The 22370-nt window shown below is 40.8% G+C and overlaps 1 protein-coding gene across 9 annotated transcripts; it reads right to left on the minus strand.

The window, feature by feature from the left end:
- Positions 1-961: 961 nt before the first annotated feature.
- Positions 962-12067, minus strand: LOC100841281. 9 transcript variants are annotated; one of them, XM_024455238.1, is made up of 12 exons: positions 11803-11942; positions 10894-10955; positions 10664-10779; positions 9901-10072; positions 9558-9795; positions 9079-9224; positions 8957-8995; positions 8618-8857; positions 8356-8523; positions 8094-8261; positions 7886-7999; positions 962-1448 (listed from the first exon to the last, which is right to left on the minus strand). In XM_024455238.1, the coding sequence occupies exons 4-12, from the start codon at positions 10066-10068 to the stop codon at positions 1242-1244; spliced, it is 1488 nt and encodes a 495-aa protein (XP_024311006.1). In that variant the 5' UTR covers positions 10069-10072; positions 10664-10779; positions 10894-10955; positions 11803-11942; the 3' UTR covers positions 962-1241. The 9 variants fall into 9 exon arrangements, with proteins under 9 accessions (XP_024311006.1, XP_024311003.1, XP_024310993.1 ...); XM_024455235.1 differs by having other exon boundaries at positions 10894-10976; XM_024455225.1 differs by lacking the exons at positions 10664-10779; positions 10894-10955 and having other exon boundaries at positions 9558-9736; positions 9767-9795; positions 11803-12067.
- Positions 12068-22370: the final 10303 nt, after the last annotated feature.

Here is a 22370-nt window from a genome sequence, read left to right on the forward strand (position 1 = left end):
TAGATATAAGATTTGATCGAGAAAACACAATTTCGATAAAGTTTCTATCCAACTCTGTCTACTGCTTCACTAAAATGAATCTCTTCAAATCATACCACTGAAGTGAATCTCTTCTTCCTCATTGTCTTGTATACTCTTCAACATTCTTGTACCGGTGTGCTTGCATTCCTTTACCAAGCCAGCGTCGAGGATGCGACGGTGGCGGTGAATTAGCGACGGTGCCATCGGGTCTGTTTTTTTGGGCCGGCCCGAAGCCCAAAAAAAAGAAAGCTTAGCAAGACGACAAACCACTACGGTGCAGCTCGGGTGACCGAACAATGCTCGCCTCAAACGGCAGTTTCCTTAGGTCGCGTAACTAGTTGCTCTGAGATTATTTTTTAAGTGCATTCAGAGATCGCTGATCTCTATTAAGGCTTCAATTTTTCTATTGAAACGCACACGGATCGCTAATAGTCGTACGAACAGACTGACTAAACATAAACTTTACCTAATTCATAAAGTTGAAAAACAGTAGTAATGTGAAACCTTGGCCGTGTGGTTTTGCGTAATTTATTATTATTTTCAATTCTTCCACAACCAGGACATTGGGCTCATTGCGGCAAAAAACTGACGTGGCAAGCGCTCGGCCTTTGGTTGCTGATTTTTGTTTTGTACTCTTCTGTACTCGATCATGTTGATAATTTATAACTTCCTCCGGTCCATATTAAATGCCGAATAATGAAATATTACTTGAATTTTCTTTTTACAGCAAAATACCTCCTTTTATTTCTTAGCAATAATGGTTACGTCTTCGACTAAAAGAGGTACAATGCGAGATGGGGGGAACCAACCCAGGAAGTAATAGGACTAAATTTGGCCATTTGAGCTAATTCGCTACAGAATTCAGCTACAGAATTCAACTCACGGAAACAATGGGCAACTTCAAAAATTCGAAAATCCTCCAGCAAGCCGAAGCAATCTTAATATGGGAGGAGGGAGTATTTATTATTTTTAATCATGTTCCAACAGTGTAAATCACAGACAATCGTGCCAGACGTCTATTCTGATGAAATGAATCTTGATAAGATGAGCAAAGCACGCTTACAGCCACACAGGCTTATGGCTCATGAAGACATCACCATTGAACCATCCAAAAGTCCTTGTAACCATAGCTTCCTACGAATATAAGAAATAGCAACAGGTGGAAATAGCAAGAGCAAGGGTTGCTGGCGGTGAGATACACAATTCAGCCAGACAAAATGCTAGATCAGCGCCCTCCCACGGTAAGCGTATCCAACATCCTCGTACCCATCATCCTCCTCGGCCTCTGGAAAGGACCTCAATGATTCATACAACCTCTCCCCTTGGCCTTCCATGGTAGAGGTCCTCATTCGCTTCGCCTCATGTGGACTGTACCCTTGGCATCCTTCCATCGTAAGAGTCTCCTTTTGCTTCGTCTCATGTAAGCCCTAGAAAAAACAATACACAAGCAAAAGAATAATCAATCAAGTTCCCAACATCACGTTACTATAAATTATACTACTCCCTCCGATTCATATTAATTGTCTCAAATCTGCCCAAATATGGATGCATCTATGCCTAAAAAGTGTCCAGATACATGTAATATTTCGACAACTAATATGGATCGGAAAGAGTACAAGATATACATAGTCCCACCGTCCGGAAATAAGTGGTGTGGATTTGTATAGATTTCACCGGAGGAGTATAATATTATTTTTTATATATATATTACTATCAATTATTCGGGCGGGGAGGACATATACACCTATACCCCGAATAGTTGATAAATATCATTTGATTTGAATATGATTCAAAAAAAAATTAATAAAAAATTAATATAAATAATCAAAAATAATGAAAAATATTAAATCTTAAGAGCCATCGTTAGCATGTATTAGGCATATAAGACCCATCATCAGCATCCAAGATCACAAATGCATGGGATCCTATGATTTATGGTGTGCAGACGAAGAATAGTCAAGGAAGCAGACAGTAAGGCTGCAGTGTGTCGTAGACACTATCATTGAAACACAAGACTACTCCCAAGATGAAGGAAGTCACGTTCGTATGCAACCAAAGAGAAGTGGCAGGCCAAAAGACCCCTTATCACCATGCATGCATGCATCCAAAGGCTATAAAAGAAGCCTAGGACCTATAAAGACCTATAAAGGAGATGCATCATGGACATGGAGAAAGGTGAGGTAAATAATGCAAGGGAGCACTATTTGAGCCAGCCATGGTGCCTATATAAGGAGGCTCTTTGCAGCATTGGAGGACACACAACCATCGAGCACAACACAAGCCTTCAGAATAGCAAGTAGTTCAGGGCAGTTAGCCAGAAAACTATCTGCTTTCTAGTAGTAGTAGTACCACTTCCCACTGTAATAAAGCCTGTATAATCAAGGCATTTGTAACATAAGACTGGGAAGGTAGTAAGGTAATTTCTTTATCTTTGTGTGAACCCTTCGGGGGTTCCCGAAAGGGAAAACCGTATGTAAGCTATATTGTGAAATGAAGTAGTTTTGTTTTTCCCTCGGTCTTTTTAGCATGTTTATACGGGTGGGTGCTTATGCTAGGGATCCTATAGGAGAAACCTCTGCGTGTAGTTCTCTGTTAAGCCGTGTGTGTGTGGCGTTGAAATGAGAACCTTGTAATCGTAGAGAAGTGTTCCCTTCGGGTGGAACTGCCTGGGAAGACGATAAGAAATCACCCATATAAACCTGACTAAAGACGCTTAGGGAAATAAACTTAGCTACTCCTGAAGCAATATAGTAATAAATACGGTGAGTACTGAGTAGGATTATTACATCACTGCGAAAACCGTCGGTAGTTCCGTTGGCCTCACCGGCCTTATAAGATCCTGCAAAAGATAATCATAATTTACCATATAACCTAATATTAGCCGAAATAATTTGAATATTAACGTATCTAATATCTATTTATACATAATATTCGATACCACGAATATTTCTTGTCTCCAGGCTTGATTTCTAGCCTTCAAACAAGAGGCACAAGCTTGTCTTAAGCATAAACTACATGTAGACCTATTTTCTTGGCTTGGATAGTATATACAAAACGCACATTTTATATTATAATCTCCTTTACCTCTAATCCAATCGTGCTCACAATCTACTTGATTCATCATTTCAATTTTTAAACCGGCTAAATCATCTATTAGATCTATTTCATCTTCACTTGATTCTTCTTCTAAAGTATCATTTTCTACTTCATCTGTTTCTATGATAGAGTATATCGACTCATCATCTTTTATTTCTTCATCGCATACTAGGATATTTTCATTAACACTATCTATAATTAACACTCTTTCTTGCTCTTCATATTTACTAGAATACCTTTTCTGATCTTTATTAGGACAAGTTTTACTTAGGTGATCTGGTGAATTACATATAAAACACCTACATGTTTTATCATAAGTTTTTCTAGGATCATATCTTCTTACATTTCTCTTATGTAGATAAGGAGCTCTATTGTCAGATCTTTTTAGAAAATATCTTTTCTTTGTTCTAAAGTTCCTATTATCTCTCCTCTGGGGTTTGTAATATTTTTTATTTTTATGCCTATTTTCTCCGTATGTTAATGGTATTTGAACAATATTATTGCAAAAATTGTAGTCTGCTTTTTTCATAGATCTTTGGGCTTGTATATCCATACATACCTTTCTTAGTTGCTTAAAAACAAAATTAATGGCCTGAGATATATTTGAAACCGAACCATCTGTTTGTTTCTTATATTCTTCAAATATTATAGATCCTAAAGGGTCAGGTAATTTGTTAAAATATCTTTCTACTACCCCTTTATTAAAACCTTGTTTACCGGTGGTAGCATTATATAAATAATGCTGAGAGAATTCTTTTATACCTTTCCAACTTGTTAACGTTAATTTTTCTATTTCTCGCAACCTCTCATTCTGCAATGTGGTATCTCCTAAATCTGGGTCTTCTGCTATGACTATAAGTGATATAATGTTAGCGAAGTTATGGGGATTACTTCCAGCTGCTTTTAATTCTTCATATTGACTAGGAAATGTTTCTACCCATTGTTCCCATAAAACTTTTACAGATTCTCCTAAAAAGGTTTCAAGATAGGTTATCATATCTTCCACCTTATTACCTATGCTATGCTGATTTTGTATATATTTTTGAACTATTAAACCTTTCCATATGCTAATTATATTAGGCCAGTCTATTGGGTCATGGGCTGCTAGATTTAATATTGCACCCTCATTCTTATAATTTTGAAATTGTACTGGTTTATCAAAATCTCTTCTTTTAGTACCCATATATCTATATTGTTCAGGGATGTATGTTGGTTGGAAATCATCTTTTTCTGGAGGCCATGTTCCGGCTGCTCTTCTTGGTCTTTCTCTCTCTCCTTCTCTTTTTACTGAAGTATCACCATATGTCCTTCTTCTTTTGTTATTCATTTCTACTTCCATAGCTTCCATTGCATTTTCTAAATTGTGTATTCCTACATCATCTAGAGAGTTTATAAAGTCACTATTATCTTCAGATCCATCAAAAACTTCATCCTCTTTAAGCATATCTTTTATCGATTCTTCTTCTTCTTCATAACTTTCAGTTAGTAATTTATTATTTATGTCCCACTGCTCCTCTTCACCTACATCTTTATTTTTATGGATCTGGTCTGTATTATTGGCTTTACTACTACCAACCTTATTTTCTTTTATCATTATGTTTTTATTTAGTCTGATTGAACTACCAATGACAGGCTTCTTTTCATTTCTTAATCTTTTTAATCTTGCAATCTCTCTAATGAAAAACAATTCCTTTTCTCTTATCTTAGGCCAATCTTTTGTCATAGAATTATTATATTCCCATTCTATACGTTTCAATTTTCCTTCCTAATGAATTATTTCATTGTTTAAATCTGCCTTTTCCATGTATTCAGTTACGCTACTATTTTTATTTTCATTAAACTCTGATTCAGAAGCAAAAGATTCAGTATCATCTATGGTTTCAGATTTATAATTTGTGAATCTAATGCTGTTGGTTCCTTCGCAGTTTTGGTAACTTATGTAGTTATTAGGTTGCTTTAATTCCTTCTTTTCAATTAGCTCGCTTATTTTCCACTCTTCTCCAGCTCTTTCTTCAGAACTGATTTTAAGAGGACTCATGAATTTTATACCTTTCGATTGCATGCTTTCAATTACATCGTCTACATTTACTCTATATTTAGAGCTGCTTTTATTAGTTAGTCTTCCTATAAACTCTATACTTACTAATAGATTTGTACCTTTAAATTCTTCATAACCTTTAGTTTGGAACCCAAGACTCATCTTATCGATAAATTCCTTCACAGGCATCATTAAGTCTGGAGCTATATAGGTTATTAATCTGTTTTCATTCATATCTCCTTCCATAAAGCCTAATGAAGCTTTATCTACTGATCCCCATCTTTTGTCTAATAATGTTATTAACACCTTTGCTCCTAATTTCTTTCTTGTCATTCCTTTGACTCCTATGATATACATACCTTGATGAATATATTTATGCCCACAATATTTGAGTTCAGTTTCAATATTCTTACTCACAATTCTTAATTCTACTGGATGTGTTACCACACTTAACTCCACTTCTCTGGATATTCTATATAATCCACCTCTCCCTTCAAACAAACCCATGTGGTATACCTGCTGCGGTTTTATTTTTCTCAATGTATCTTTTTGATACCTTTCCAGGTCTCTTTCTAAGTCTATAACTTCTTCTAAACTATCGATATCATCAGCCTTGCTGCATGACATCCTATGCATCATTGTTAGCGGCTTTGATTCTTGTCTTATTAATTGGAGGTTTCTGTCTCTTCTAATGAAGCTTTTAGATAAGTCCATTTTTCTGAATTAATATTCCTTGGTGATGCAATTATTTCAGATGATGCTAACACAATCTTTGTTACTTTGTTCACTATTTAGCTTATCTAAAATCTGAATTAATAACTGCAGGATTGTATTGTTTTGTCTTATTATTATTTTTGAGTCTTCCTTTGGAGAATCGTGGTCAGAAAAGCCAATCGACGGCGTTAAATATTTTTCTACTTCTTTTAAGGCTTGACTATATTCAGTCATACAAATTACGAGAGGATCAAAGTTTTTACTTCTTGTACTAGTCTTTTAATTTCAGTTATATCTTGTCTTGTTTCAGGGCTTGGTAAAGAGTCTTTATTTTTATTTAGACAGTGCCCTATGCCTTTTCCAATGGATAACACTTCTTCTTTAATGTAATCGTTATTCTTACAAACTATACTTTGTTTTGTTTTGGCTTCTTATAGCTTATGCAGAACTATATCAATTTTATTATTCAAACTATAGTATTTTTCTGCAAGTTTTTGGTATTCTTTAAATATATTATCAAATTTTTTGTCTAGATTATCTTGCCTTTTTCCCCAAGATATAAAGAAATTATATACTAAATCAACAACTGTATTTAGCTGACTATGAGTAGAATGCCAAATATGCTCTTCTGAGGGATTGACTCTGCACCTTATCTCAATATTTTCTTTAGTATGTATAACTTTACCTGCACAAACTTCTAAGTCTAGATACTTTAATCTTTCAATGATTATGACTTGGCTCTAAGACCACGAATATTATGTATAAATAGATATTAGATACGTTAATATTCAAATTATTTCGGCTAATATTAGGTTATATGGTAAATTATGATTATCTTTTGCAGGATCTTATAAGGCCGGTGAGGCCAACGGAACTACCGACGGTTTTCGCAGTGATGTAATAATCCTACTCAGTACTCACCGTATTTATTACTATATTGCTTCAGGAGTAGCTAAGTTTATTTCCCTAAGCGTCTTTAGTCAGGTTTATATGGGTGATTTCTTATCGTCTTCCCAGGCAGTTCCACCCGAAGGGAACACTTCTCTACGGTTACAAGGTTCTCATTTCAACGCCACACACACACGGCTTAACAGAGAACTACACGCAGAGGTTTCTCCTATAGGATCCCTAGCATAAGCACCCACCCGTATAAACATGCTAAAAAGACCGAGGGAAAAACAAAACTACTTCATTTCACAATATAGCTTACATACGGTTTTCCCTTTCGGGAACCCCCGAAGGGTTCGCACAAAGATAAAGAAATTACCTTACTACCTTCCCAGTCTTATGTTACAAATGCCTTGATTATACAGGCTTTATTACAGTGGGAAGTGATACTACTACTACTAGAAAGCAGATAGTTTTCTGGCTAACTGCCCTGAACTACTTGCTATTCTGAAGGCTTGTGTTGTGCTCGATGGTTGTGTGTCCTCCAATGCTGCAAAGAGCCTCCTTATATAGGCACCATGGCTGGCTCAAATAGTGCTCCCTTGCATTATTTACCTCACCTTTCTCCATGTCCATGATGCATCTCCTTTATAGGTCTTTATAGGTCCTAGGCTTCTTTTATAGCCTTTGGATGCATGCATGCATGGTGATAAGGGGTCTTTTGGCCTGCCACTTCTCTTTGGTTGCATACGAACGTGGCTTCCTTCATCTTGGGAGTAGTCTTGTGTTTCAATGATAGTGTCTACGACACACTGCAGCCTTACTGTCTGCTTCCTTGACTATTCTTCGTCTGCACACCATAAATCATAGGATCCCATGCATTTGTGATCTTGGATGCTGATGATGGGTCTTATATGCCTAATACATGCTAACGATGGCTCTTAAGATTTAATATTTTTCATTATTTTTGATTATTTATATTAATTTTTTTTTAATCATATTCAAATCAAATGATATTCTATCAACTATTCGGGGTATAGGTGTATATGTCCTCCCCGCCCGAATAATTGATAGTGTATATATATATATATATATATATATATATATATATATATATATTTTCATTACCCCAAACAGCCGTCTCAACCTAGCCTTCTCAGCTTCCAAGTGTGACTGACCGAGACCATCCCCTTGGCCTTCTTCCATTGTAAGGGTCACCTCTTGCTTCATCTCATGTAACCTCTAGAAAAAAAATATGCAAGAAAAGGAGTAAGCAACGAAGTAACCAACATCATGTTGCTATCAATTATACTACACGCTATATACATTTCATTACCCCAATCAGCCATCTTAAACTAGCCCTCTGAGCTTCCAACTGCGCCTCACCAAGACCATCCCCTTGGCCTTGCATGGTAAAGGTCCTCATTCGCTTCGCCTCACGTGGACTACCTCCTTGGCCTTCGTCCATTGCAAGGGTCACCTTTTGCTTCATCTCATGTAAGCCCTAGAAAAGAAATACACAAGCAAAAGAATAATCAATCAAGTGTCCAACATCATGTTACTATAAATTATACAACAAAAGATATATATTTCATTACCCCAAACTGCCGTCCCAACCTAGCCTTCTCAGCTTCCAACTGCGCCTCACCAAGACCATCCCCTTGGCCTTCGATGGTAAGGGTCCTTATCTGCTTCGCCTCACGTGGACTATACCCGTGGCCTTCTTCCATTGCAAGGGTCAACTCTTGCTTGATCTCATCTAATCTCTAGAAAACAAATAAGCAAGTAAAGGAATAAGCAATCAAGTAACCAACATCATGTTACTATCAATTATACTACACGCTATATATATTTCATTACCCCAGTCAGCCATCTTAAACCAGCCCTCTGAGCTTCCAACTGCGCCTCACCAAAACCACCCCCTTGGCCTTCCATGGCAATGGTTCCCATTCGCTTCGGCTTCTCAGCTTCAAACTGGGCTTGACCAAGACCATCCCCTTGGTCTTCCATGGTCAGGATACCCGTTTGCTTCGCCTCACGTAGACTATCCCCTTGGCCTTTCATTGTAAGGGTCCCCTTTTGCTTCATCTCATGTGAGCCCTAGAAAAAAAAACGCAGGCAAAGGAATAATCAATAAATTAAGTAAATAAACATCATGTTACTAAAAATTTATACTAAAAGCTCTACATATTTCTTTACCCCAAACAGCCATCTTAACCTAGCCTTCTCAGCTTCCAACTGTAGAACACATGTAATCAGTAATGAATCAAGCAATAAAATGTTAAACACTAACATCTCATGAAATAAATCATCATACGTACATCTTCCTCAGTTTCCTCTTTCTCAAAGTCTCTGTGCAGTATATTAGGCACACCAATTGCACTATTCGTGTGACCACCAATGTAACGCAATTCATCAGGATGCTTCATGTCAGCACTTCCCTTGTTTTTACAGCCATAGCAGTTACCTTTATTAAATAAGATAGAGAATGCCATTAACTCCCAAATTACCACTCAGCTAAATAAACATCCGAATAACAACCAATATTAACAGTAACAGAATAAAATGTGCATACAGTCATTACACATGGCTACACAGTTTGAGATATTACAAACATAAATCTGAAGGATAATGGATGGGATGAAATAATGGGCACACAAATATGTTAATGTACTAAAGATCATACAACAGCCAGAAAACACATTTTACAAAACTGTGACACATAAGTTCAAGTCAGTGTGACACACAAGCTGTGCTTCAACAATGTGAAAGAGCTAAGGTATGCAAGAGTATAGCCTACCATTATCAGTATGTTTAACCATGCATAAACAGTTGACAAACAATTCTCCTTGTTTATACATGACTTCAGCAAAGAATAGCTTGTCGATGTCGAAGTTGAAATTGTCAGCTTCTTTAGCCTTTGCAATGAAATTGATATGTCCGTAGCACCTCTCTTCCCCATGAATTGTTTGGTAGCACCTCTCTTCCCCACGAATTGTTTGGTAGCACACAATATCTTTGAATTCATATGCAAGATCCTAAAAAAGAAGGATGGATCCAACAAGCATTTATTAGTTATAGGACGATAAGAGATAAAGTGCAGCCATTGGTAGCATCAAGGACAAGAGGGAAAGAGAGCAAGCCCCTAAAAGATGGTGATCCTCGTTATACTTGTCCACCAAAGCTTCAACCAACTGGCGCACCGAATCACGGCTTTTATCAATTGGTTGTGATCTCAAATGCTTCCTTCTCCTGCCATCAGGGAAGTAAAGAGCCATTTGTACAGCTATCTCCACACCAGATAACCCCATCAACCTAGATCAGAGTATTTCAGTATATTGTCCATTGTCAAGTGGAGAATACAGATTGACACGAAGTCCCTCAAAGAAAAGGCGACACTAAGTACCCTATTGTTGGTTACATGCCTATAAGTTCTCAGTGCAAGAAAAACAAATCCATCTTCCATTTTCAGAACAGAACTATTAATAAACTGTTTTGAGCAATATTGTTCTGGTTATAACCGTCGTTTTGTACATAAGAGAACATAGCTATGTGGGCGAGCCTGTCTAAAAGCTAACCGATTGTACAAAATTATTATTCAGACAAAATTATACCTACATACTAAGTAGTAGCATAGTATCTGTAGATGTTATGACTTGGATATTTGAATAATTCACGCTAATACAGTTACAAAATGTAAACCCTTGCTTTAAGTAGTCCCAAAACAGGAGTTTTTCAAATAATGCAGGCTGGAATTTCAGTTTTCGCATGGTCTAACTTAGGTGCATTTGTCTTTTTCCTGATTTGTGCCATGATAACTGTGATTAATTACTCATCTGCGAGTATTTGCACAGTTTAGTTAAACAGGATGGGAACGTAGAAATCTAGAAGCTGAGAAAACCTTACAAGTTTTTATCCTGGCGGGCAATAAGATAGAACGCGATAGCATCGTTGGCTTCCTTTAGGTTTTAAATGGCCCTCCCACATGAGGATACGTGTGGAAAGATCCCTTGTGATCAATCCTGATGTAAAAATTTATTCCCCAATTATCAGGTTGCTGGTGCAGAAGAGGTGGCCCAATAGACCCCCCTCGCTCAGATGAGTAATTGCAGCCCACAGGCGAGTAATCTGCATACTTTTCTTCACATGATTTCTTCACTTCCAATTGAATGGATTCACGAGCAGTTAGCTTTCGCATCTGACGTGAGAAATCAGTAGACTAGAAAGATATGTATTAGGAGATAAACGGATAATCTGAAGAGTATTAACGGAAGCAAATACTACCATGCACAAATCAAATCCATCTCTTTTTTTTATCTTTTTTGCAAGGAAATCAAATCGATCTGGAAGAAGAGAAATCACTTTTCTTCAACAAAAGAACAACAAATCGATGAAAAATAGAGAATCAAATTTAGGCCCGTTCTTCTTAAACAGAAAAACATTAATGAAGATGCTTGCCCTTCAATAAAGGAAATCTACTTGGGTCCTATTACTGATCGTGGCTTATTAGAGTATTAGACAATTTGGTTGGCAAGGACCGGAAAGTTTTTGACAACATCAACATCCCTACAGCAGTACAGCTACACCCGTGAAACAATGTTCAGAAACGCTAGTTTGGCAGCTCAGTTTTTTTTGGAGTATTATGGGAATACTACGGTTTCTAAATTTTCCTCGGTTTATTTACAACGGGGTGTTTGGCAATCTAAGAAAACTGTGGGTTTTTTTGCGCAAAGAAAACTGTGGTTTTAATACTGGAGTATTCTCAAAACCGGAGTATTTCCTCTGTATAAAAAAAGAGGTCGGACCTTAAACTTTGGACAGCCAGAATAAATTTGCTCGATCGGCGCCCTCTCTTGGCGAGTTTCTCTTTGTAACCTGTAACTCTGTGTGACTATTGTTTTTTTAATGGAATTAAGGGGGGGCCCTCCCCAACCGAGTTTGCTCAAAAGAGAAATCGATTTCGACGAGAAGAGATATCCGAAGCCCTAAACGATGCGATCTAATGCAAGGATAACAATTCGACCAATATGAGGCGAGATACGGACCGTGGAGGCTCCTGCAGCGGGGGCGGAAGGAAGTAGCCGGGCGTGATAGTCCAATCGTTCGGGACGAACACCGTGGGAATGTCGAATCGGTCACAGAAGCGCCATCCGCAACCGGGATGCTGGGTTGGAGGTGGTTGCATGGCAACCGGTAGGAGAGGTTAGGGTTTCGTGATTCTCCTCTCCTTCGACGGGAAGAAAAAGAAAGGAGGCGCCGATCCACCCCTTTCCTTTTCCAATCGTTCAGTCGTTGGAGACTGGGAGGCCGGCCAATATCATCAGTATAGAAAGGCTTCTCTCACGTAGGTGGGGCGTATCTGGCCCACCACAGGACTGTTAAGAGCAAGTAATAGGTGGCTATCGGACTGGGCCGGCTCGTGTTATTCGGGCCAGGCCCAGGCACGGCACGGAGAAGCCCGGCATTAGAGGGGCCGGGCCAGGCCGGCACCTTAAGGCAACCCCGTGGCCCAGGCGTGGCCTCAAGAACAACTCGGGCCGGCCCCGGCCCGGTAAGCCTTGCGAGCCTCAAAAATGCACCTGGGCCGGTGGCCTTTTTATCTCATGGCAGCTCCCGCTCAAAAAAAAAAATCTCATGGCAGCAACACAAAACGGTGAAAATGGACTTGGCCTGTGTACTAAACAGAATTGTGAGCGTGGCCTAGTGGCTAGCAAGTGGAGGTGTTGAAGGAAAGGAGAGGTTAGGGGCCTCGAGTATTGAGGCCGCGGATTTTATTTCTTAGTGCTCGTGAGATGTAGTTTATTTATAATTAAAAATAAAATCACTAAACGGGCCGCGGCCGGGCCTGAGGCGCGGGCCTGGCACTTTCGTGCTTAGCCCGCCGGGCCCGGTCCGATAGCCACCTATAAGAGCAACTCTAACCGTTACCGAAAATCAAACCAAGTGTTTTTCGGAAAAGGACCCGTGCAAAACAGAATCCGAAAACTGAACCAAATAAGCCTTTTCGGGTACCGCAAATAGAAATCGACAGTCCGACGATTAAAAATCGACGGTGGATTCAGTTCATACATTTCAGACAATATGAAAGCAAATTGAATCAAATATGAATATGCAAACATCACAGGAATAAAACAATAATCGAAATTACATGTAATTGTACAAATGCAACGATCAAACAAATAGAACATGAAAAATTAGGCAACCTATCTCCAATAAAGTTGCCGCTATTGCTCAATGAGATCGTGTTGAACAGGGCGACATGATCCAAGCATTTCTTACCTACCGGGACATTGAGAACAGGGCAACACACAGGCAGCTTCAACAGGATCTCATCGAGCATTAGTGGCAATTGTATGGGACATAGGTGTAAAATCCCGGATTTTTTTACAAAATCAAATTATCGAGTTAGGTACTCGAGATATATTTACTTAGCGAAAAGATGAGCCAGAAAATTTTGTGTATATTTTAGTGTTTATATCCTTTAAGGTTTAACCATACGACTGGTTTGATCACACCGGCTAGGGAGCAGTGTCGGTCGAACCAAGGACATGGTGATAATCATATATGTGCGGACTGATTGGTTCTTATGCATTTCATTTTTAATCATGTCTGTAAACCTATTGTGTTATAATTTCGAAAAAAAGGGTATAAGAAATTGGTATCTATTAGCACTCGATTTAGGGTAACTAGTTGGAGTGGCGTGAGGCAATTCAACTGTTGCAGCGATGATTTGATCGTGCATCCAATATCACAAACATTCCGGCATGTGTGCATCTTTATTAATTAGACTCTAGCCTTAAAAAAATAAACCATATTTTTACTATATCCATTAGCCATAGAATTATATTGGTGCATTCATGGGTGGAGCCACCGTGGGGGCACCACGGGCACGTGCCCGGGCTCCCAAATGCCTCCTGCCGGAGGTCCGGCAAGGTATGGCGAAGGATCGAGCCCTCTCGAACCTATCGTGCCCCCCAAGACGACGAACAGATTGATCTGTTCTGTCTGAGTTGGGCCGCAGCACGTTCCTCTCTCCTTCTCGTTTTTCCTGGGCCTCTAACCGTTATGTGAGGCCCTGGGCTTTTCTTCTCCTTTGGCCTTGGATGTCCTGTCCTCTCCTAGCGAATCGATTGAAGGCAGCCTGAAACCAATCAATCTCTCGTGGTCTCGCCTCCTCCTTCCGTTCCCTGTCTCCCCCTCCTCACGACCAGAACTGTTCGTCTCCCAGGCGAGAAAAAACACCAATCCGATTAAAAAAAAATGTATGCTTTACTAATTCATTTTTCTTTAGATTATCTTGTGACCTCCTTGATGATGTGCAAGTTGGATTTTATATTTTTGTTGTTGACTTGTTGCAAGTTGATGGTGACTTATTGGCTAGTGGTTTGTTTGTTATCGCATTTTGCGTTTATTTATATACAACTACTATGATCTAATTGAAACTATCGTGGATTTTCTTTGTCAAATGACAACATTACCGCTTATATTTCCGTAATATTTATCGAATGTCCGTTACTTGGTAATTAATCGTGCTTGGGAACTGGTTTGTTTTAGCTTGTGTCTTACACTCTACGCTCGGACCACGCTTGCCCACGGCCTGCATGGTGGTTAGACGTAGGATTTGGCGTCGTGCGCAAATCGGACAAGAAACATCGTACACAAAGCACCTTTGTTAAGCTTGCCCGGTGCCCAGGCTTTGCCGGAGCGCTGGCTCCGCCTATGGGTGCATTGAACTTGAACCAAACCTCAAACTAGTCACTCGAGTAGGTATTTTGGAAACACAAGCGGGTTGGCACAGCAAGTCAAGCTGATTGTTATTCAGCCATTTCAGGGAGAGCCACGTAGCATAGCTAGGACTCGCGCTATGGTTATAGGTTGCTAACGGGCCGGCCTGGCCCGGCACGATTTATTCGGGCCTGGCCCGGTCAAGCCCGGTTTTAGGTGTGCCGGACCGGCCCGGCACCAAAGGCAATGTCCAGGCCCAGGCGCGGCACGAGGCACGTCTCGGGCCGGCCCAGCACGATAGAGCCCGACGGGCCTTAATAAAGCCACAGGTCGCACAAGGCCCAGCAGCCTTTTTTTTACCTTCCCAGCCACATATTATAGTCAAAAAGGGCCTGTTGTATAACCAAACACAAAGAATGACTTGTTCTGGTTGTCTACGCGTGGTACTGCGTAGAGGAGATCCTGGGTTCGACTCCCCTGCGCCCCATGTTTTTATTCCCACCACCGACCATATTAAAAAAACAAAAAAATGCTAAGGGCCAGTTCTTTTCGGCTTCTTCAGAAACGGTTTTAGCTTCTCTACTCACAGAAACTGTGGCGAGGAGAAACCATCCAAAAACTAAAATCCAGTTCTTTTCGGTTTCTAGCATCTGAGCTTATTGTCTGAGTTATCTAATGAAAAGTCTATAATACCTTGGTCTGCAATATGTAAATTTTGTTGACTGCAATCACACATTGAATAGAAAACTTGGTCACTGTAATCATGCATTCAAGCCATCCTTTTTCATACGCTACAGAAATTTGATCCTTGCCACATCGAACAAAAGAAATTGGTCATTGAATCATGCACTCATGCCGTAATTTTTTGGACACTACAGAAATTTGCTCACTGCTATTACATCGAACAAAACAATTGGTGACTGCATCATGCATACATACAAAACATCGGCAGCTGTATGAGAAAAGATCCAGCAGGGGAGTAGAAGGTTGAAGCGACGGAAAGCTGAGCACAAGAAGAGTCGGCATCGGGGAGGACGAACCGGTCAATTAGAGCATATTGGGTAGGGCGAGCCGGCCGTCCAACTTCGTGGAGGGGAGCACTGACTTGTTTCGGAGTTGTAGAGGGGTGGGGTTCCGCACGGGCATGCACCACCAAGGCTGACGACTCTTGTTGTCTTCGCGGTGGCAGCCCAAGATTCACCGTCGATGGCGCCACAAACCAGAAGGGGTGGCGCGAGCGCCGCGAACCAGCCTTTAGGGTTTCGAGCGGGCGGATGCGGACTGGATCCGGACGGCGCGGCCGCTATCCCGGAGTCGCAGAGGACGGAAAGGAGCTCGGCCGGACGGAGGAAGGAGAGGAGGCCGGGCGGAGGAGGGAGAAGGCTTCATGGCCCCCGGTCGCCGAACGGCGGCAGCTGGGTCGTCGGGTGGCGGCGGCGGCGGCTGGGTTCAAACCCTAGGCGAAGAGGAGACGAGGGAGGAAGGGGACTTGAGGGGGGGTGGGGCACTGGGCGCTCGGGAGGGAGGAAAAAAGAAAAGAAACGGTACGTTGGCAGTTTCGGTGTAATTACGGTGCTCGGGATTTTTAGAAGCTCGGGAAGCTGCTCTGGGCCAGTTTTTTTACATACAAAGGATTTCGGGTGTTGGGCTGCTCCCAGAAACGGCTTGAAATCGAGTTCTTTTCGACTGCAGCTTCTCTGGTCCTAGAAAGCCGGTTTAGAAGCTGAAAAGAACTGGCCCTACCTATGTGCCTTGCCAGGCGCAAATGGGCCAAGCCCGCCGGGCTTCCCGGCTTTTCAAAAAAGCCCGGCCCAATAGACACCTATAGCTAAGTCTAGGTGGGGAAATATCAGTGAGTGAACCGACTGAGTAGAAAAGAAAACAAAGTACGGTAGTAGTAAAGGAAGGAGACCATGAGCTTATCCTTCTCCGGTTCGTACCGCGGTAGAAATTCCCCACACACAGCACCAAGCTCGGTGCCAGCTCGGTGCCATGGTTGTTCTAGGAAAAATCACCAGAGATCATGAGGGGGATTGGTAGTAGTAGTAGACCACAAGCCACACATAGCCACTGACATCAACCTCCCCACAGAACCAAGCTCCGGAGTCGTGGCTGCTGCTGAGAAGGTGAGCCATCGGGGAAAAGAGTGGGAGCAAGAAGGGGCCAAGAAGCAGGCGCTGTAGTGGGGGGAAATCGATGAAGGCGGAGGAGAGGATCACGCCAGCGTAGTTGCGGGCGTCAGATCGAGGCGTTGCTGGGGTGTACCAGAGGCCAAGAGGAAGGGGAGGTTAGAGGCTGTGAGAGCAGGAGAAATTCCATGGGGACCAAATCTCCCAAATTAGCACCTCCCCAAATCACTAACCAATCAGGTAAGATCTAGTACTTGAGGGCACCAGGAATCTGAATAGAATTGATTTCTTGTTTCTACTGTGTGCTGATGGTATGCTTGGGTAAGAAAGGTAGGATTTGGATCAGAGAAGGGTACTCTCATAACGCAATACCATCACAGGGTTTAATAGGAAACTGTGATTTTGTTCTTAGCAAATTTCTTTCTGAACCTGTGTATATATATACACCATACACTTATACACACAGTTCAGATTTAGGCCTTAATAAACAAGAGAGTATTAGATCAATACCATATTCCATTTGGGGATACAGAGAGATGGAGTTGGTTAAGATTAAGTTTAAGCTCTATTTGCTTTCAGTAAGAGAGAGGTAGAACTAGCTGATAAGTCTGATCGGAGGTGAGAAAATAAGTGTTTGGTTAATGTATATATGCAGCAGCATATTTCAGATCATGCCAAGAGAAGTTTAGGTTCAGGCCATTGATCATGTAAACCTCTATTGAGTCCAGATTTCTATAAAAATGCGTAGTCTGATAGTATACATAACTATCTGTTGGTTAATTGAACAACTTCGTGTGCACATCTCTGGAAAAAAAATACGATGATGATTTCCTCCTGGTAGTCTAAAACTGTTAGTGTTGCTTTGTACATGATCGCCTTACTTGAATGCCTGTGCAAATAAGCTGTAGAGATGAGGTAAACTGAGTCTTGTTGTTTCTAAGGTTAAAATAGGTAGACTAGTAACTACTCTTCACTAGCATATCAACAGTTGTATGTACCTTGTCTACGTGTCTGAACAGGAGCGTAGTAAGAGTTAACCTGAAACTTGCACAGTAGCTAACCATTAGCTTCAGGGGAAGAGTTGTACTCCTGCACCACAAGTTCATCTTCTAGGAAGGGAATTAAGTTCCAGGAAACCAACCGCAGATCAAAGTGTCAGTGTATCGACAACATGGTTCACGTATATACCATCTTAATTACTGAACCTTGTATAGCCATAATAAACTGAAGCATGATTTGGATTGAATCCTCTATACAGGAACCTTTAAAATCAACTTAAACCTAGTTGGTCTAGCCTCTGAATCTAACAATTCAATAGAACTATTCATGCCATGGCTTAGCGCATGAGAACCTCTGGAATTTAATCCACCGGGACATGAAGGTTTGTAGCTCCAAGTTCTCCACTTAAAACTATAAGATAATAAATCATCTGAAGATTGGTATATCTGTTAGTCTCTTCTTCTCCCTAGTTCATACTTAAGTTATACACTATTTAGTAGCACACAAGATCTGATACCTAAAACTCATCCATGAAGCAGAATTCAATTTGCATAAGTTTCCGGGAGAGGTCGACTTAGAAAGTTTGCTTATCTGTGGTATTGTGTGAGATTCTGCTATCATCAGTAGAGTAGTTACTGAAGCCTGAATTGAACTAGCTGACATACTTCTGTACCAACCAAGTTCATTGTAGCCCGTGCATCTGCGTCGTGTTTTGTATGCCATTTTGTGTGTTTCTCATTTGGATTTCATTTACTCTCTCCAGTTTGACTCTACTTTGGAACTCTTGGTGTTCAACATTGATCTTGATGATTTTTGACGATCTTCCGGGTATCTCAGGCAAGTCCAGTTCTTGTTCATATCTGATGATTATTTTGTATCAAAGTTTTGCAATGTATTCTACTGGTCTCACTTGCATCGAAAGAAAATTTATTTTCGAAATAATATGACATGAATCTTGTTGATCGGCTGCTCAGTCGGTGAACTATTATGGCTGGTAGTTCGAACCCTGTTTGGAGGCTGTCAAGCCTGGCTTTCATGTCGTGGAAGGTGGGTTCGACTACAAAGGATATCACCTTAAGGTTTAATCAACAACTGCCTACTTGTACTCGAGCGCCGTAGCGACCGTGTTGACCACATGACCCTGTATGGGCAGGGCTGAGCTGAAGTAATGCCATCTTAATGTCCTACCTCCCTGGGAGCAGTTGGGGTGACCTCTACTGTAGGCGACCAACTGCGATAGAAGGAATGACAGTTGGAGGTTGACCTCTACTGTAGGCTACCAACTTGTCATGGTGGGTAGCTGGTGCCTGTGTTCGCCGGCCAGCCCTGTGAGGTAACGGCAGATGGGGTGAGTGAAAAGGCTCTGTGTCCATGAGAAGGTGAATGGGGCTAGCTACCTCAGACACGTCATCGTGGGTGTTTGTGGGTAAAGTAACGCACCTCTGCAGAGTGTATTGAACCGTGGCTTGTCACTCCCTGTTCCGGGTAGGAACTGCGATCGCGGCGGGAAAGGAGTCCATAGGGGATTTTAACAACCCGTGAGGCAAGAAGAGCATAGAATTCTAAATATAAAACTTGACTCTTTTCTCAGAAATGTTTGTGAAAAACATTGCTTATCTGGGGACCATGCGTCCTAGTAGATCATAGTGCATTCAAACACTTGTTGCTATCCTGGACTTGTTGAGTACCTTCTGTACTCATCCCCTATGTAAACCTCCTTTGTATAGGTTACCAACTCTTTAAGGCATAAGAGATGTTCTGCTGATTGTCAAGATGGAGACGAGGTACCTTATTGAGCAATGAAGGAGATTACTTCGGGAATACGTCAAGTGTCTAAAGAGTAGGGAACAGTTAGGCCATAATTTTTGTGATTCTTGTAATTGTTAAGTTGTATTTTACTTGTAAAGCTAATTCCAATTATTTATGCATGACGAATCCACTGCAATTGTTTCTGTTTACTACTCTGAGCGGCATATTACTTGAGAAAACTTCACTTCACTTGTAATATGTCGGAGATCTGCGTGATACTGGTTTAGTAGCAAGTCGGGTTGTTACAATAGGTTCCCAAATTTTTCATGTTTTATTTGTTTGATCGTCACATTTGAACATTGTATTTGTCTGTCGGACCATTCTTTATTTGTTTGATCGTCACATTTCAAGAATTTGATGTAATTTGGATTATTGTTTCATTCATGTGATGTTTGCATATTTAAATTTGATTCAATTTGCTTTCATATTGTCTGAAATGTATGAACTGAATCCACTTTCGATTTTTAACTGTCGGACTGTTGATTTATATTTGCGGTACCAAGTTCCGCAACCGGCATAACAAAATCCGCAAACTGAACCGAATAAGGCTTTTCAGGTCAGTTTTCAAATTCTGTTTTGCACGGGTCCTTTTCGATCTGAAGAACACTAATTCGGTACGCTAAATACGCGTTTTTTTAGGTCCATTTTTTTCGGTAACCGCTACAGTTGCTCTAAGCAAATAGGACCAGTCCTCAGATCCGATAACGGACGGCTTGGACCTCAGCGGTGTTGGGAGAGGGAATCCAAGAGGGGGTCCCCAGGCGCTGAGGAATCCTCCGACGGCAGCACAGTACACTCGCTCTTTTCGCCGGAGTTTTTCGTCGGTGGCAAGGATTGAAGGGATCCAAGACGATGAGACAGTGTTTCGCAATTAATGTCCGCCTACCCCCTGCGCAGCATAAATGACCCGGGAAAAATGCCAATCCCAGCCAGGACATGTTCCATATTTGAATTCTTTAACTTTCGGCCCAGCTACGGTTTACCCTGCGGCGGAACAACTTGGACCACCGGACGCGTCATGTGGCAACGCCGGGGCGGTCCAGATGTTACTTCGGGTTTGGCCCAGTATATTTACTGTACGGACGTACGTTACATGGGCTTGGCGCGCCCGTATTCTCCATTTTCGGATGTTCTGGCAGAAGATTTAACACGCGTCGAGGCCCACCGGCCCTATCCCGAGCATCGGGTGTACCTGATTCAGAGCTACCGCTCGTGACTAAATATTCTATGTCCTGGTCTCACACCCCCTTCTTGCCACCACATCTTTTCACACAGCGCACTTGCTTTCGGAAGAAGTGCTCAAGATGTTACCATTTCTTAAACTCAGTTTGATGAATTGTGATGCGCTGAATTTATTTTATAATTTGTTGTGCAAAATATATAGAAAAGTAGAAAAAAATTGGTTAGTCAAAGACGAAAATAGTGAAAAGCGGATGAATAAAGGAATTATAAGAATCCACCGCAATGCTTACTTTGCTGGTGACAAATGTCTTTCTGCTTTCTATCTGGTACAGAATTGCAGAACTTCGTCCTTTGGCAGGAGGATTACAACAACCTGACACCAGAGTTATCATGGAGCCGATTTGTACTGTCTACCATCTGCGCTTATTAGTAAGGCCAGCTCTGAGTATAATTTTAAGAATCCAAGATACTGATCTTTTTTTTTTGCGGGTAGCAAGATACAAGATGCTAATCTTATTCCTGTTGATTCCAAAAGTTCACTGCATACTCAATTTAAGATCTTTTGTACGGTTACGTTCGTTGAGTTGACTATCTTATAAGAATATTATGGTTCCCGCATGTCTCACGATTGATGAATGTTTTTGTCTTCTTTGGTGAAAAATTGTACCATGCTAGGAAACAAACTTCATTCAATATATATTTTAGAATAGGCCCAAATACACTGTTGAGTTTTTTTCTCAATTTGTATGTGTTGATATAACTGCTGTCCTCTTTCATTCTTCATCGATGAAGAACTTGTCAATCAAGTTACTGAAAAATTTATACACCATTGAATCAATATGGATATGCCTATATGATACTCCCTCCGATCCTAAATTGTTGTTATGGTTTTAGTTCAAATTTGTACTAAAACCACGACAAAAATTTAGAATCGGAGTGAGTATGTGGTTTCTGCTGTACTCAATTAAGATATTCGATGAACTATTTTTATGAAAGAAAACTGTAGGAGATGCGATATTCGATGAAGGACAGTTGTTTCGTGTTCTTTTTAATTGATATATTGTAATTTATATTAAAACTAGCAGGTGTGTCCGCGCGTTGCTACGGGTCAACAAATTACAAACTATTTATTTTTATTTCTATGTAGGCAACTCATTGTGCCGTCGAGGTCGGCATGCGGGTGTGGTGGCGTCGGTTGTAAGATGGAGTAGGAGAAATCGTGAAAAAAACTGGAGGAAAAGAAAATAACAGGCAGTGGCATATTGATTGTAATTTTAACGAAATTAACCTACGGCAACTCATGGCGCCGTCGAGGTCGGCATGCGGGTGTGTTGGTGTCGGTTGTAAGACGGAGTAGAAGAAATCGTGAAAAAAACTGAAGGAAAAAAAAATAACAGGCAGTGACATATTGGTTATAATTTTAACGAAGTTAATCTACTGCGACGACGTACCATCACCACCAACTCCAATTTAATATATTGGTATAGATACTTTTCTGATGCATTGTTAGATCTCTTCTTTTGTTCACAGTTACTGGGGCTGGCAGGGTTTTTATCATTTCCTGTCCATTCAAGACCCAGTTTAGGGGTTTCTATGTTGGCATTGTTTATTATTGGCAGCTACATAATATTTGCTCAAAGGCTTTATCATTAGTCAGTTACCCATATGTCATTTGTCATGTCAAATTGGCTCGCTCACTCGGTTTTAGAAGGTTTATCAGCAGCCCACTTGGTTCATGTGTCATGAAGGACAAATGTTAGCTTTTTTTT

The sequence above is a fragment of the Brachypodium distachyon genome, chromosome 1 (assembly GCF_000005505.3).
Source record: "Brachypodium distachyon strain Bd21 chromosome 1, Brachypodium_distachyon_v3.0, whole genome shotgun sequence".
Taxonomy (NCBI): Eukaryota; Viridiplantae; Streptophyta; class Magnoliopsida; order Poales; family Poaceae; genus Brachypodium; species Brachypodium distachyon.

Excerpts from the sequence above, each read along its gene's own strand:
- LOC100841281 (XM_024455222.1), bottom strand. The coding sequence starts at position 11,942 with ATGCAACCACCTCCAACCCAGCATCCCGGTTGCGGATGGCGCTTCTGT. Across the intron at positions 9,225-9,557 it reads GGTTAAACATACTGATAATG|GTAACTGCTATGGCTGTAAA; the intron begins GTAGGCTATACT and ends TATTTAATAAAG. Across the intron at positions 8,858-8,956 it reads GGTTAAGATGGCTGTTTGGG|GGCTCACATGAGATGAAGCA; the intron begins GTAAAGAAATAT and ends TTTTTTTTCTAG.